The sequence below is a fragment of the Phyllopteryx taeniolatus genome, chromosome 18 (genome assembly GCF_024500385.1).
Source record: "Phyllopteryx taeniolatus isolate TA_2022b chromosome 18, UOR_Ptae_1.2, whole genome shotgun sequence".
Classification (NCBI taxonomy): Eukaryota; Metazoa; Chordata; class Actinopteri; order Syngnathiformes; family Syngnathidae; genus Phyllopteryx; species Phyllopteryx taeniolatus.
This window is the reverse complement of record NC_084519.1, coordinates 12,885,721-12,902,935: the sequence shown is the minus strand read 5'-3', so window position 1 is coordinate 12,902,935 and position 17,215 is coordinate 12,885,721. Positions and strand designations below refer to the sequence as shown.

The 17,215-nt window shown below is 43.3% G+C and overlaps 2 protein-coding genes across 6 annotated transcripts in view; one reads left to right on the top strand and one right to left on the bottom strand.

Moving 5' to 3' along the window:
• The window catches only part of sesn1 (sestrin 1), a 58,234-nt gene extending 55,964 nt beyond the window's left edge, over window positions 1-2,270 (top strand). For all 3 annotated transcript variants that reach the window (XM_061753745.1, XM_061753742.1, XM_061753744.1), the window contains one exon: window positions 56-2,270. In XM_061753745.1, coding sequence (XP_061609729.1) covers window positions 56-142 — 87 coding nt within the window. In that variant the 3' untranslated portion in view covers window positions 143-2,270. The remainder of the gene's footprint in view (window positions 1-55) is intronic.
• Window positions 1,939-16,239, bottom strand: armc2 (armadillo repeat containing 2). Of its 3 annotated transcripts, none has more exons than XM_061753738.1 (17): window positions 15,532-16,239; window positions 15,384-15,456; window positions 14,338-14,500; window positions 14,111-14,255; window positions 12,036-12,103; window positions 11,092-11,184; window positions 9,642-9,829; window positions 9,456-9,558; window positions 9,160-9,374; window positions 7,819-7,964; window positions 7,637-7,736; window positions 5,992-6,277; window positions 4,726-4,848; window positions 4,532-4,645; window positions 3,660-3,792; window positions 2,820-2,977; window positions 1,939-2,700 (listed from the first exon to the last, which is right to left on the bottom strand). In XM_061753738.1, exons 1-17 carry the CDS (start codon window positions 15,747-15,749, stop codon window positions 2,582-2,584), a joined length of 2,445 nt encoding a protein of 814 aa, XP_061609722.1. In that variant the 5' UTR covers window positions 15,750-16,239; the 3' UTR covers window positions 1,939-2,581. The 3 variants fall into 3 exon arrangements, with proteins under 3 accessions (XP_061609722.1, XP_061609723.1, XP_061609724.1); XM_061753739.1 differs by having other exon boundaries at window positions 14,338-14,497; XM_061753740.1 differs by having other exon boundaries at window positions 14,111-14,240; window positions 15,532-16,238.
• Window positions 16,240-17,215: the final 976 nt, after the last annotated feature.

Here is a 17,215-nt window from a genome sequence, read left to right as displayed (position 1 = left end):
GCTTCTTCATTTTTTACGACGCTATCGCTAACGGCCTCTTTCGTGTCTCCTGCAGGTCCATGTTAATCTGCTTCTTATGGAAGCGCGAATGCAAGCCGAACTCTTATACGCTCTGAGAGCCATCACTCGCTACATGACATGAAGTGCTTCTTTTTTTTTTTTGTTAGTTTTTTTTTTGTTTATTATATTCTAGTTTTTATTACATGTCATTGTTGGGACATTTCAAGAGAAGATTTTTGGGGGGTGAAGAGCTGGATGGTAGATCAGAACAAAGAGGCAATTAATCTTTTTTTTTTTATTATTATTTTTTTTTCTCCCCAAGACTGCAGTGCCAAAAGTGACCAGAACTAGGCAGCATCGGGCTTAAAAAAGAAAAAGAAAAGCACTGACAGCGTGTTCAGGATTTTTTTCAGTATTCCAGCAACATCCCAGTCATTCGTTTTCTTATTATTTTCTTTTTTTTTTTTTCTTTCTACATATCTTGTGTTGATTTCAATCATCACCGTTTTGGGGCCCATACTTGTGTGACTGAACTACACAGCGCGTGTACATGATGATGATGATGATGCTGCTCCGCCTTGTATTCAGTGGGTGCGGGGGTCATATTGACCCCCCCTCTCACCCCCCCCCCCCAAAAAAAATAATGTTCCCCCATCCCAAATGTCTGTGTAAGCTAATTCAAGGAGTGTGTGCAAACTTATGGAACACTGAGCCCTATTTGAGTTGTGTGTGCAAAAAAAAGTTTTTTTTTTTTCCACGTCAAAAAAAAAAAAAAGGCGAGGCACATTGAAGGAGACTTCTTGCTTCTGCTGTAGCGCTGTTATTTTTGACATAACTGTTTATCAATGATGACATCATTATTATGCTTTGTTAAAGGGGCTTTTTGAGAAAGAATGAAAGAAAGAGGTTCTCCAGGATGGCGGTCTGTCTGGCAAGAATTGGTCTGGCGACACACGCGCGCACAGACACACACACACACACACAAACACACACTGCTAGCTGTCTTCCACGTTATCCCGACCGCCTGGTCCCCCCTTTTTGGAAGGCTGTGAATTTTACCAGTAAAATAAATACCTCTTCTATCTCCATTAAAATGATCTCGCTGTGAAAAAAAAAAAAAAAAAAAAAAAAAAAAGCATGTACAGTGGTAGCTTGACTAACTCAAGTCAAAGTATCACTGTATCTCCAAATCGTTTTTGTGGACATGCATGCTTTTTTTTTTGTCAGAGGGCGACTGTTTAAGAAGTGCTCTTTGGTGAGCAGACTTATTTTTTTTCTTCTCCCTGGGCAGCCACGTTCCCGTTTGCTAAGGGGACGACGCCAGCCCGCCATCAGGCTGATTTGCGCTCGATCGGATCGCAAACGGTTGTAGCTGTGCTTATTGAAGCCCAACTAGTGCAAAAAAACAAAACAAAAAACTGCTTTTGTTTTATTGAAAGTTTTGTTGACCAAAAAGCAGTTAAGTATTGCGTTGTTGTTCTCATGAGGGCGGATTAAGACAAGTGATGGCGTGGAGGTTTCGACATAAAGAATGGTACCATTGGAAGTGAGTCGGAAGAAAGTGAAAGAGCTTTTTGTTTTTCAAAACTTCTGACTGACGTCAGTTACTGACACTTTTTGTTTTATAGAAAATCTATGAAAAAATGATGGACAAAAAAATAAACTTATGATATTGAATTGTTGTGTATTCTCTGTAGCATTGTCTCGTCCTAAACTTGGTTACATTGAGTCATCCGTCTCGGCAGGACGGCCAACTTAACACTGATCGAGCGCACAACACTGCCATTGGTAGTGCAGTGGTTCACGTAGCGACAGCTCAATTGCAATTCTTCTTTTGAACTAGAGGTTGTCCTGCTTGCCTTTGTTACACTAGGAAATTGAAAAAAAAAAAAAAATTATGAAAGGCTGCTAAATTCAATTTGTGGGCCTATTTGAGTGTTATGACATCATCACCAGCACAAATCACCAACCCCCCCCCCCCCCCCCCCCCCAAACTGCTTTCACATCTCATTTAGGATTTAAAAAAAATAAAAATAAAATCTCTTATCAGCCGGCTAATATTTTATATCACTAGTAATGTTTTGATGAGATGTAAAGGTTGTTTTTCTTTAATCTTGATACATGAAGTGCTGTTCCTGACTTGTGTTGATGTAACAACCATGTGACTTTGAAAATGCTGTACTTTAGGCGACTTGTAAGCACTGCCTGGCCCCCCGAGTCTGTGTAACATGAAACATGATGATAATAATAAAGGCTTTGAGGCGACAACATTCCTTGCTTCCTCCTGTGCTTTTTATTTGTTTACATGTCAATAAAACATTTGCTTACCAATGGAAAATGAGGCGACTCATCAATTTCCATTAAATTTACGACACACACGCTCACAAAACCAAACCAAAAGTTTGTTATTTAGATGTGCAAAATGTTGTAAAGATATGTGAGGATGGACTTTAAAGTGCTTTAAAAAAAAAAACAGTCACATGATTGTGGGTTTTAAAAGACAGGAGCACAACAAACAAACATTCACATTTGTCATTTAAGTACAGTACATATAGATGTTAGATAGATGATATACAGTATATTATTCACATTTCACTGACCAGGTATGATAAAGTTTTTGGGCAACAGGGCAGAACTCCAACTCCCATGATGCCCTGTGGTAGTCCTCATTTTCCGTCCACTTGAGAGCCTTGTCTTTGTCTGAGGAGTGAAGCGAAAGGATACAAGTGGGTTTGTGTGAAATAATAGGGGTGAAATGTAGCTGCAGTGCTTCACGGGAGTACAGAAACATGATATTTGCAGACTCCTCACCCACCCACCCAAATAGGACGTAAGGATCTCCAGCAGCGATTCGCTGTCCTGGGCTTCCAGCAGCTTCTCGGGGCCGTCTCCGCCGCTCATGTTCCACAAGGCCTGACACAGCTGAGCGGACAGCTGCCAGTCACCCGCTCCCAAGTCTCTCAGGCAGTCCGTCAGCCTGACGCACACATAAAATGCTCACAATCTATTTAAAGCAGCACTAAGCAATAATTTTGACTTTTAGTAACTAATCTTGACACTACGATGGCTTGTAGTAAGGAAAAGAGCATCCCTGGCATTGCCGTGGTGACAGCACATCGCCTCCTTTAGTGTAATGTTGATGGACCAGCCAGGACACCTGTCATCTACCTACTTACCTCTACCAAGCTGCATGCCTACCTACCACCTACACCTAACTAAATCTACACACTTCCACCTACATTCTACCTCTACCTATCTACCTACCTGCTTGTTTTCAGGTTGCTGTTGTTTAGTTATTATCTTCTGTGACAATCCTATGTTTTTTTTGAGTGAGTCAATCAGTTCAACAGTTATCGATTGCTTTGGGCTGCGTCCATATTACAGAGGACTCGGCATAGGTTTCCTTGCGCACTTGCGATTATTTCAGGTGGGAGGCAAATGTTGCATATTATAAGTTGTCGAACATGACAAATTTGCACGTGTGCAAATAAGTTTGTTGGAAATAATTAAAATAAATGTATTGAAGTAAAAAGTTAAATACAACTGAAGTGGACTTTGGCAGTCGCGTACCACTAGAGGGAGCCCTACCACGTGTTAAGAATCACTGCTCTACAGTTTGAATTAAGTTGGCTCCCATTGGAGCGCACTTTAATGCTCACTTGGTTGTGGCCCCCTCTAGTGAGAGACTGGCTCTGTTGGGAGGGTCCAGCGCCAGGTTGGTGAGGACCCCGCAGGCCGAGAAGCACACATCCGGGTTCTTGGAGTCCAACAGCGTCACCACAAACCTGTGAACTGAACAGGTGAGGTCTCAGCCATGTTTACAGCTTAAATAAGATACACCAGTGTGTGTGTGTGTGTGTGTGTATGTGTTGTAGTTTTCATGTACTAGTGCTACCTTGACTTACAAGTTTAGCTTGTTGCATGACCATGCTTGTAACTTAAATCACTCTTCTATTAAATCCAGTTTTCCTATTGAAATGAATGGAAATGCCATAGCAGTTGACCCCGGGCCACGAATAGCGAATATCAGCGGATAATTGACACCCATTATAATTGCATTGAAAAAAAGAAAAATTAAATCCCATTAATTATAATCCCAAGAATTTGTGAATAAGGAGGGATAAATTGACAGTAAGCATTTTGGGGGTTGGTTCCCCCTCAAAAAAATAAAAGAAAAAGGAAAAACAATAAAGAGAAAGGAAAGACATTGAACAAATATTTGTTAAATAAATCTGCAGATTCAGCTGAACTGCGAGGATGCGGGGGTCCACTATAAAACACCAAGATTTGTTCTTGCACCGTTTTGATGTAAGAAAAACAGCACTGTACAATATTGCGCACAAAAATATATAATGAAATAGAATGTAAAGAAATACTTTTTCCTTCCTTGCTATGTTGTTTTTCACATTCACAAAAATTCTTCTGGACTGATGGTGGCCAGATGTCAGAATTTTGAACAAACGACCGCTCATAAATTGGACCACTTGTAAGTCAAGGCAGCGCTGTATTTGTTTGCGAGTGGATCAAAAACCTTTGTTCTGCATTATAAAGTCCCGCACATCTTTGGACTGCGACAAGTTCCCGTAGACGCGGGTGGCCTCGAGCATGGCGGCCATGTTGGAGCTGAGCACCAACTTCAGCATCACTTGAGTGACGGAAAGGTGACAAGTAATGATGACTTTTGCATTCATCTTGATGATTTCTTTGAACTGTTGTTCTTCTTACACCGGGCAATGGCCAGCTGGCTGCGTTCGAGCACGGCGCTTTCCTTGTGGTAGAACGTCAGGTTATTAATGGCGGCCGCCACATTCACCGTCAGCTCCTCGCAAACCTCCACGGACCTCAGCTCTGCGACACACACACACACACATGCAAGAACCCATAAGATTTACTGTATGGTGCAAATACACTTTTTTTTACAATACACTGCCTTCCAGTGATACACAGTTGTGGCGTAAGTACCTGGCTTGAACCGGGATATGTGGAACATTCCTGAACTTCTACCACTCAATACCAACACACAATTTTCAATCATCATTTTTGCAGCATTCAAGCGTAGTACGCTGCATATGTTGTTAGGTAAGAATCAGCGAACATTTTTTTTTTCCCTCGTTAGAAAATGTTTCAGGCGGTCAGCGACAGCACCGCTGTCCTCCTGTTTCAATTGGAGTGAGAGAAGCTAGCTGTTGTGTCATGTGCATGTATTAATATTAAAGAACTGTCTAGCTGACCATTAACATAACTGCTATTAGGATGCACACACACACGCACACACGCACGCACGCATAATAGTGTGAGGTGCCGCCACAGAACATCCTGATCTCAAGAGTTATGTTCTGAATTTTTTTTTTTTTTTAAATAGAAAGAAAAACAAGAGTGCTAAATCAAAACCTTCAGTTCCCAGCATCAGGGAAGTGGTTGGCAGCCTTTTGAATGTTTTTTTTTTTTTTTTTTTGAAACAGCTGTTTCCTGCTGTGATGACTATTTTTTTTTAATGGTAGCCTCTTTTCCACAAGACAAAACTGCAGCATGAGATTCGTAACAGTAGATATTACACATTGATCCACTTTTGTCTTTTATGCACAATATGAAATAACATTGCATAGCACCATGCAATCACATAGTTGCGATAACTTGGCAAAAACCAGGCGTCCCTGAACGCATCATTTGGAGCGAAACTTGCTAACAATGGAGGAGATTGAGGGTTTCCTTCTCAGGAGTAAAAAGACAACATTCATCCAAAGGCAGAAGCAAAGTGGAGCCTGTAGAGTATATTTTTGTAACTCCCAGAGCAACGGCAGAGCAACATGCTACGCTAATGTGTTTATTTTAGTCATTTCTAGTGTCCTCAAATGTTACAATGACCAATCTGCTTGGTAAATGAGGGCTCAACTGTGGCTGTTGATACAGACAAGAGAGTGTCAGCTGTTCTGAAACCCAGGCGGTGTGTCATCTCCGTCCCAGCTCTCGATACTACCTCAGAATCCTCACCCAGTGTCTCCATCAGCAGCTGGACGCAGGTGGCGTTGCCGGCCAGCGCGGCGCCCACGTCCTCGCGGATGCACACGTTGGCCAGCACCCGGACCAGCTTCACCAGCACGTCCTCGGCCTCCCGCGCGCTCGCCGGAGGCGGCGAGTCCTCCTCTCTCGGCTGGTAGTCGCCGTAGAGCCGCAGCAGGGTGTCGGCGGACGGCTCGCAGCGGAAGAGCCGGTGGCGCGCCTCGTCGCTCTCGGCCGTCAGGTTGCCCAGCGTGAAGAGGAGACGCACGACGAGGTCCTGCGGGAGAAAGGTGATGCATTGCGGGCAGAAATATTACAAACAGTTTGATGCCGTGCACCACTGCAAACCAAAATAATTAGCCAACCATTTACAAGTCATTCACACTCACACTCGTGGCCAATTAAGTCTCAGATGAACCAAAAATGCAGATTTTTGGGAATGTGAGCGGAAGCTGGTCTGTCTTCATCACCGAGAAAGCAAAACCTCGCAGCCACGCGGGACCTCCGCACCGTGCCAGCCCTCCATCCTTTACCAAGCTTCACGTCGTTCTCTCACTTATCCTTCATCCTTCATGCAGTTTTCCATTATCCATATTTCCATTTGTCATAATCCCTCGTTGATTCTCGGATGTTATTCGTAGCTTAGATAATACATTCTTCCCACAGAAAGCACCCAGCCAAACAGCCTTTCCATATTTTATGTAGCCCATTTAAGACATCAGACTGAACTAATTTTCCTCGTTCTTATTAAAATTGGGTGATGCTCCGAGTCATCGTACTTAAATTGACGATTGACGCTGCACAGGTGAACTTCATTTGACCTTGCTGTTCTCCAACAAGGAGCTGAGCAGCAACATTTACAACAGGTGTTTCATCCGTCATATCGATCAATACAGTTCCGAAGATGTCCACTTCTACGCCTTTCTGTGAGTCTTCCAGTCTCTTTTACAACCCGCTGATGACACTCTGTAGCTCACTGGCCACTTCCCTCGGACATCATCTTGTGTGAAGCATCACCGTTGCGAGGTGTTGTTGATCAATTGTTAGGCGTCGTCTTGGTGTCATGATGTCAAAATGTGAACATGATGAAGAGGACTTTTGTAAGTGTGCGGAAAAGCGCCACTGTCGACCTCCTTTGCTGCGCCCAGGTGTCAGCGGGCGTCCAGAATGTGCTCACACTTCCCGAAGGAGGCGACTTGTTAACGGCGTGTGCCGGCGCCGCTCGGTCGGCCGCATGCGTCGTAAACGTGCTATGACAAAGGTATAAGGACAGGACGGACTGTCCTCACAGGAGTGTGTGCGTGCGTGTGTGTGAGGGTGTAAACGTTAACACCCTATCAGTCACATCTGAGTGCTTACTCATTTGCTCTATTCTTATTTCTACTCCCTTCTTGGTCGTGTCCCGGCTGGTCTCGACTGAAACTCACCTTTGTCTGATTCGGTTTTCCACTCAGTGTTTTTTGGCTGAGTCATCTGATCTCGTCTGTTGATTATTAGATGTCGATGCACACGCACACACAGATGTAATGTCCTGTAATTGTGCTTGGGACTCGCCATGCATTAACAAGCTGATGTGAAAGTAAACAGGAAGCTAATTTGGTGAAGCTAAACCCTCCGAGGACTCCCGCTGACTCACCTGTTTTTGGTGGTGTTTGCTCAGGAGTTCTAAAAATAGTTGGTAGCAGTCAGGGGTCTGCGCCAGAGCGAGGCGGCACTCCGCGTACGAGGAGAGTTTACTGAAGAGAGAAAACGGCAAACGTATTTTAGACTTAAATGTAGGCCCCATTTGTCGACAAGCCTCTTTTTAAAGCACGTTACCTGTAGATTCGAGAAACATTGGTGCACACGTCTTGGTCCTGGCGATGGCACCGCAGAACCGTGCAGAGTTCCGAGATCACGGAGCGGGAGACAAAGAGGGGACGGGCCTCGGGGTGGTCGGCCAGATTTCTCAGGGCGGCGGTCATCTGAAGACGTCGATGCGGGGAAGACGGTCGCAAAGAAGAGTGCAGATTAAGGCTTCAGACAAACTACAACGTGACCCTGTCTCTTAAATCATGAATTATTAAAACGATGATCCAATTAGCTGCTTTATATTTCAAGCATTTATGTGCGCCATTAAGTTTTGTACGTCACCAACACGCATTCATTCATTTTGGATATCGCTTATCCTCATTCGGGATTGTGCCAGTTTGCCTAAGAGGGTGCCCTTAAGCAAGGCAACAAACCCTCAACTCCCCTTAGAGTGCGCGTCCAAAACCGAGCATGACAAATGTTGATTACCTATGTGACTTTGTCCAATTACTTTTGAGCACCTAGAAATGAAGGCCCTCTTTGTAAAATGGTTGTAATTCCTCAATGGTAAACACTACATTCTTGTAAAACCTCTTAAAGTGAAGATTATAAGGTCTACACTTTGATCACATCTTAATATATATATATATATATATATATATATATATATGTTTTTTTTGTTTGTTTGTTATTGTGCTATTGTATAAAGGCAAAATCATAAAATAACTGTCATTGTCCAAATACAATGCAGTTGTTCTGAATGTATGGAAGAAGGATGGATGAAAGTTTCGGAACGACAGCTTGTTCCTGCCTCCTCATCTGTCAGTGTAATGCGCTGCGGCACATATCAAATGAGATGAAACTCAAGATTTTTTGCTGGGGCCAACATCTGTGGTCCGCATTAATCATTTTTTTTTTTTTTTAGGTGTTGGTAGATCGCAAGCGGGGTATATTTTGGACCGAAATGGCCTGTGCGGAGATTATGCTCTTGGAACAGTAAACGTGCGCAGTACAAGACGTAAACAAAAACACGGAGCTGGTAATACTGGGGCAATCTCCGTGAGCCAAGAAATACACGCAGAATACATTTGTTCTCATTTGTTTTGACTTAAAAGCTTCTACTCAAATGGCCACACTTTATTAGGAGAACGAGAAACGATAATTCAATTGAAAATAAAACTGGTTAATATAATCACAGCCTTGCCCATGTTCCGTGAAACATAGAAAGGGATGACATCGAAGCAATCTGCTCGCGTGCTTGTGTGCTAATATTTTCAACTTTCACTGATCTTGAAGAAAAAAAAAAATACAATAATAGCAAAATTAGCATTTCACTTTAGCGCTGTGGAATGACGTGATCGTATGTACCTGGACGAGGATGTGTCCGGCAATTGTGACGTGAGCGCCGTCCACCCTGCAGAGTTTCTGGATGAAATCGCGAGCCGCGCTCATGCAGTTCTTGTCCAGCAGGAGACGGACGACGGCGGCGTTCCCTGAGAGAAATTTGAGCGTGCCGGCGCAGTAAAACAGCGCTTCGCCGCACACGGACGCATCCTCGCGCAGCAGCAGTCCGAGCAGCGAGTCTAGGCGGAAGAAAACCGTCCTCACTTAACATCCACGTGGTGCAGCCTTTTGATGTTTTGTGATCACCAAACAGTGTTCACCTAGGACTGAGTTGTTCTGGAAGAGGACATCATTGGCTTCACTGCGACTGATCTGGAAGATGAGCTTGCAGATGTTGAGCAGGTTGTTCCCGCTGACATGTAACTGAATAAAAAAACAACAACAAGAAGAAGAAAAAAAGTCACATTTTTGTTATCATCTAAAGACGTTGCTTGCGGAAGACTCACGGCGAGGCACAGCTCGGCGACACGCATGTGCAATGGCGGGGAGTTGTGGTCGATGAGTTGGAAGAGCGTTCGCAGTATGCTGGATCGCCTTTTGCTTCGGTGCGGGCCCAGCATGCCCGACGCTGCCAGGGCGTCGTAGAGTGCGACGCACAAGTCACACGGGTTCTCCGGTGATCCCTCGCAGCTACCTGGAGGATTGTCGAAAAGAAAAGCGATGAGAAGTGCTCCCCACCCACAAAAAAAAGGAAACAATGTGACAGATTCCGCTACAGTATGTGTGAGTAAACATTAACTACACTGTACGAATAACAATATCTGCAACTTCTTCCACTCGTGTGGGAAGACTTTCACACATTATAAGACCGCACGCATGCTGATTTGTTCCCCCGTTGTGTGGGGCCTCATTTTAAAAATTGGTTAAGATGTTAAAAATCGGTGTGCATGTAGCCCGCTTAAAGTCAATCAACCCAACATGGGATTGCTTGAGATGTGTTTCAATTTTCGATGTATATGGTGTATCCATATATGGCTCCAGCCAGTACTTTTCCATTCATGTGCCTTGGCCCCCTTCAACCGTGCTCCCACGCACAATGGTCCCCTGCCAGTCCTGCATAAAGAATCTGACACTCACCAGATTGTCTGTCGCACTGAGCAAGAATCAGTAGCACATTTTACAGAAGGATCTCCTGACCCTGACCTTGCCTATTGTCTTTCCCTTGCTTGTCTGCCTATTCAGACCCCCGTGTCCCCCGCTTGGATAATGACCAGATGTTCCTCCTAAACGTCTGGGCCCACGTCCTTACACACGTCACAGTATGTTTTGTTATACTCCGCAAGTACTCTACCGATTGGCGCAACTGAGGTTAAATCCGCCCCGTCAATAAAACATTAGCCGTAAAATAACATCCTCCCTTTTCTAGGAAACTTCAGAGGCACAATCACACCGTTCCAGTCTGGATGCAGCGGAAAGAGAAAGGGTGGAGCCTGCTTCTTGTTTTTGAAGTAAAATAATATAAAAGTGTTCCCGGCATCGAAACTAGGGCTTGACACACACCCGACACCTTGCTGCAATTTTGTACGCATGAACTCACAAGGCCTTGGGCAGAATAAATATTTAATAGTTCACTGAGAAAATGAGTTTTCCATTAAATTTGGAGAGTGTTGAAGTATTTCAAGTGCATTTAAATCCAAGGCTGGCAGACTGCAGCAGGTTAACCCAATTCTGCGTGAGTAACATTATTTTGTTTTCCTTCGAGACGACTTTTTTCACCAATATAAGAAGCCTCATGTCTGCAATTCAGCAACATTTACCAATCGGACTAAATCTAATTGGGGAAAGTGGGACCGTGCATCATAAATCACACGTGTTAACTTCCTGGTCAACCCCAACAACGCATGTCATCGGATACGGCATCCATTGCGTTTCCTTATTATGTGTTGCTCTTCCCACCTGCAGCCGCAGCCTTTAGCCGCTGGAGGAGAGGAGCGATCGTATCCCACCGCGAGTCTGCGCTTGTGTTGTTCTTTCCACTCCCACACAAATCTGATGAGAGGGAGAGAGCACATTGGTGAAAATGAGGCCAGTCTGCCTGGTTCACAAGTTCAGAGTCCGAAAATATAACAGCAGGAAGTTTGATGGCACCATAGAAAGGTCACGTCCACTGCGAGCCTCCCATACAGACTGTCTATTAATTTACAGTGGCTATTGTGGTTGTAATAAGCTTACCAAAATATCTGTTCTGACAGTGACAATCATATCGCATCATATTGATACTATGCATGCAATCAATCTGACTCATATGAAAATGTCCTCGCTTGTTGTGATACCGGAAGTTGTGGTTGTCTAACGCAAGTGTCTCGTCGTTTTATCTCACGCCGAGAAGTTTGTCTTCAGCCGCATCCCCCAAATCAGAACTTAGACCCATCTTTTTTTTCAGTGCTGGAGACATCATGTTTAGCATTTTGCTCTAAACCACAGGTGTCAAACTGGTGGCCCGAGGGCCAGATCCGGCCCGCCACGTCATTTTATGTGGCCCGCGAGTGTGTGCATCGACTTTGCGTTTCTTGCTAAAACACCAAATTCCAAATTGGCTTCACTTTTAAAAATATTGAGATATTGCAAGCATTTTTTTGTTACCGACCCCACTTTTAAAATACTGTTGTTGAACAGTTTTGACTGGCTTTTGATTTCAAAAGTAATTATCCATTAATGTGTGAATATGTAATAATATGAGGCAATCATACATTCCTGTGGGTTTGCAGCCATAACGGCCGTGACGTGGCTCGTGACAAAAATGAGTTTGACACCCCTGGCCTAAAGTATGTAAGAGCTAACTGATTAAACACACCATTGGTGCTGACAATAACGGGCTTAATGACTCCATCTGAACAAACCTGTTCTCGGTCCTGCCCTGCACTCCGAGCTTCCGAGTCCGGAATCAACACTGGACTGCGATAGTCTGCTGCTTGCACACAAAGGGGTTGGAGGTTGGTTATACACACACATTTTCATGTGTTAGAGATTGGGGCATTCAAAAACACAGAAAAAGCTGAACCTCATGGGATACAAAAAAAAAAAGATACGTCTAATATAATTTTCTTTTTTGCCACTTGGTGTCCCTGTTGCACCAGAAGTACGACACCCAACGTACACTCGTCTTAGTTGGGTCTTGATGCAATTACATGTGTTTTTCTCAGCCTGACCTTGTGTGTGTGTGTGTGTGTGTGTGAATGTTTGATGTCGACACGGTTGCTGTCGCCTGTACGCATCCCAGACCGCAAACTCCAACAGACAGGAAATAAGAAGTGAACTTTGCGGGCTGTCTGCTAGGGGCTGTTTGTGCTTTGTCATGCCTATGGGCTGTCTGCAGTTTTTGCAGGAAGTAGCATAACGAACTACACTTTATCCTATCCTATATAACATGACACACAAGACCAGGATATATATACACACACACACCTCCACAGATATGATTCAAAATTGCATTTCTGTATGTGGATGTCCTTGAAGTGCAACATGTACGGGACCTGTTAAGAGTAAATGGTCCGTGATAGGATTACAGGTCCCGCCAGCGGGCCTCTTTGTGCGATACGGACATTCTCAGAGACATGACCTCATCCGTGTCTTGGGCCTGGCAACAGCTAGAGCTGCCAGGCTTGCCCAAATGGGCATTCAAATCTAATAAGAGAGCCATTTGGAGCCATAAAGTGACGTCTTGTTGGATGTTTTCTGTCTGTGTCTGCTAGCGGTCATTAGTGCTATGCTCAGAGCGCTGATAACAAAAACCTCCAAAATTTGATAGTGCAAGGAAGCAGATTTGGTCATTTCGGGAGTTATTTCTCCCAGTCAATCATCTATCTGTCCCTTTCTTATAGTGCTTATCCTGTTCAGGGTCACCGCGTGGGATGGAGTTTATCCTAGTTGACATGCCACGTTGCGGAAAGATGGGAAATTTCAGACTCTCTCACTAAGGGAAGTGGAACGCAGACTGAGTTTCAATTTTTGTGGTGCAAATTGAGCAACACCCATCGGGAATTGTAGTAAAACAACTGTATAAATTATATTTATCTGTATTCGGGGGGTATAGATAGGGATGGGTGAGTACCGATACCAATGATGTGTCAATGTGTGAATTGAAATTGTATTTATCAAAAGTACAAGTGGTATCGCTACTCAGTATCGGTGTCTGTGAGTACTTAAGAGTCAATACTCCTCCTCCTCTCCAGCAGTCATTAAACGGGGACTGACACAACTGACGGCAACATAAAAAAATGGCAACATGAAAAAAATAGAACAGGATTCAGCAGAGTTTGCATGTCCTCCCACATTCCAGAAACATGCACATTAAGTCAATTGAAGACGAAAGTGTCCGTAAGTGCGAATGTGAATGGTTGTTTGTCCATATGTGCTCCGCGATTGGCTTTGTGACCAGTCCAGGGTGTACGCCGCCTTTTGCCAAAAGTCTGGGATAAGCTCAAATGATTCAAATGATTTCTCTTTTGGGCAGCACAGTAGCCTTGAGTGGTGGGCAATGTTTCCTCATAACAAGAAGGTTCTAGGTTTGCACCTGTATTGTTGAGTCAGGCTTTTTCTATGTTGCATTTGCTCGTGTAGTTTTTCTCCTGCTATTGTATGTACGTATGTTATAGACTTAGCAGGATATCGAAACTGGATGGGATGCAACCAAGTTATTAAAGATCGCTTTTGGCCTGTGTCGCAGGCGGCGTTCTGAGATTTCATGTCAAATGTGTTTTATTGTTAGTACCCTCACCTGGCAACAAATCAATACGTGAATGGATTTGAACAGCAGAGTTATGGCCCATCGTCCTGACACAGCTGATGAGGTTGGTGGTGGAAAAATCAAACCTTCTAGTAATAGCTGCCGGTAAATCTCGTGTTCATTATGGGATGTCACGTTGATGGAACCGAAGCAGCGGCAGGGAGTGAGAAAGGTAAAGGAGGGAAATACCTTTCACTCTGACTTCGACCTGGTGCAGTTACGTGAGGCACGCCGGAGAGCTCCTTGTGGTCTCCGGAAACAAAAGCTTGGGCCGGTGGCAGCTTTTTCGCGGGGCCCGGATGTAATCTTTCTTGTGATGCTACACACAGAAAAGCTGTTGTGGTGAGCAACAAAGTAGAAACCAGTTCTTTGTCAAGACGCAGAGAATGTAAATTGGGGTCAAAGTTGTTCCTCACCATCTGCGTGTGCCGCCAAAGGAGGCAACTTGGTGAGAGATGTCGCCTTGAGGAGCCGCGCCCGTGTTCGCACCAGCGACCTCTTGGCGACCAGCGGGTCAGTGGGCGGTTTGGGAGACGACTTGGAAACGTCATCGTTTCCGGGAACTGGAATCTTTGTCTTCTGGCGTGGAAGCAACAGACATTTATACTGCCAGTGGCAATGTCAGCTTTTGTTTTTAGCCAAGGTAGCCAAAGTTGAAATAGATTTTTGCATAATACTTTTCAGGCCTCTGCAGTCTTCTACTTAACAGATTTTTATTTTTTTTTTAACGGTAAAACCTCCCGGTGGTTTATATTCCTGCCAGCGGATATTTTGTATGTATAGTTGAGTGAGGCGTGGTTTCAACGCATTCAGCGGACACACCCACAACGCCACGATTTGTATATGATTTTGAAGTCTCATTTGTTATACTTGCCGTTTTGTTTTTTTTTGAATCATTCAAATTTGGCCGGGTTGTTAACAACACTCTTCTATGTGGTGGCATATGACATATTTATTTTCACTTTACAGGGACTTTAAAGGTTCAGGTAAGATGGCCAGAAGTCCGGTTAAGACCACTTTTAGTTTTATGTTATAGACCATTCACGAGGGTTCCTGCATGTTAGTCATTAAAAATAAGATTAATTAAAACACATGATAAAACGACAAATAGAACCTTTTTTTTGTATGGTTTTAAATTGAGATTTTTCTAAGCTTCGTCAATTTAAGGAGGGCTCACTTTGACTCAAAATAGCAGAACAGCGAGACGTTCATAGAAGACGGTCAGAAGTCAAAGCAGGAAGCGTATTGATTTGAAGTTACAGGCCGTTAATTGATTATCACTCGTCCTTTTCAGCAAATTGGAATTTTTCAACAGAGTCTGAAACTTTCTGGGAAGATGACTAGAAGTCAGAGCAAGAAAAGAACCCTATTGATTTTCATGGTATCAAATGTAAGGTGCTTGAGACACCTGTTGCATTATTCAATTCAATGTTCCTCAATGGTGAGGTGAGAGGTTACTCACATGTTCCAGCGGAGACAGACGAGTCCCTGAACTCGGCCGGGAGTCCCCGACATCAAAATTCTGTGCGTGCAGACTGAAAAGTTTCAAAACAAATGTGTAAAAGTGGCTCAAAAGGTGGATTTTCTAGAAATGGAGGAGGATGACAAACCTGAAGGTCGAGGAAGGTCTGCTGCTGTGGTCTGCACGGACTGAGTTACTTGCAAAAAGCTGCCTGTGTGCATCTCTCGGGGTGTAAGGTCTCTGGGTGGACTGAGCTCGCAGGATCCTTCTTGCGTCACCAACAATCTCTGCACTCGTCTTCAACGAGGGGTGCCTCCTCGGCAAAAAAGGCCCACAAAGCTCGTATTTCCTCTCCGTGGAGCCCATTTATGAAGCAACTCAGTTATGTCTTCATTATTAGGATTTCGGATTATATTTACGTTTCTATTATGGTTAGATGAAGGGAGAATGGTTTGATTGACGTTCGCATGGACGACACCGAGCCAACGAGCTGCGTCTCCATGGCGACCGCATGTCGCTGTGGTCGCGAGCACAACAAACGCGGAGAATAAACTCACATTCGACGGAAAAGCGGGCCCATTGTGTGGTTTTATCACAGGATATAAACACAATGTCAGAAGAACATTAAGATCCTACTGTCCATGGCGGGGAAACTCCAACATGTCGTTCGCGTTAAGTCCTAAAATAAATAAAAAGTCGTCTTCCAGGAACCAAAAAACTATGCATGACTGCAAAAATATGACGTTTTTAAAATTCCGTTGAATAAATAAAAAATGTATATACCTACAATGTCATTTGGACAATTTTGAAGCGAATCTAATGGCTGTTAGAAATACAGTATTCCTCTCTACCCTCAGCTTCAACGTCTCTGACGTCATCATTAGTCGACGGTAGGCTACTACGCCATCACACGCGACCAGGACTATCTGTGTCATAATTTTACAGTGAAATAATTACAATTAGTAGATTTCCTCTTTTGTGAACGATAGAAAAGAGACAAGACAGAAACAACAGCTGTAAGTGTCCATCTTTATATTAATGCTCAATTTTGGTAGGTATTTAATTAATATTGTTTATGCTAACGGCACCGCGTCATACTAAAAGCTGTTTATGATACACTACCTTATTTAGGTACATGAGATTGGCATGCGCCTTTAATTAATTTGGGGAATCTGAATGTATTGTAGAAAAAAATGAAATAAAATAAAAACACTGCAAATATTTGTTTTAGAATTTTACTCTTAAACATGTACATTTATCATGTATAGGCTACCAGACACAATCTTGTCATGATAGACAGTACAATATTTCTCATCTACATGAAATGCATAAGGATTATTTTGATTGCTTTTGCATAACAGTATGCCCAAATGTTTCTAAAATTTATGGGAAAAGGTAAACGGCGACAGATGTTAATTGACAAAAAACGTTGTGATATTAAGATGAGGACTATTGCGGATCAGTCAATGTTTTGTTACCACACCATCATTCGTATGAACAGTTTGTGATTGTATAAATGACAAAAAAACTACAATATCTCTCTTATGTTCCATGTTTGTTTTAAAATTTTTTTTCAAAACTACCCTTTAAAAACAACTAATAGAAACAAAATGACAAATAACATGACATGGTTATAAAAGCAGAAGGCTGTGTTCAAACAGTTTTATTGAGGATAAAAGAGACAAAAAGACAATAAGTATACCATAAAGTTCTCCAGTCCTGCTAATATACAAAAGTCTAAAATTAAATACTAAAAAGCTGTTGAGGTTACATTCCATCTTACGAAAATGTAGTCGCCTAGTTAGTATGCAGTTGTCCACCATTTTGTGTCG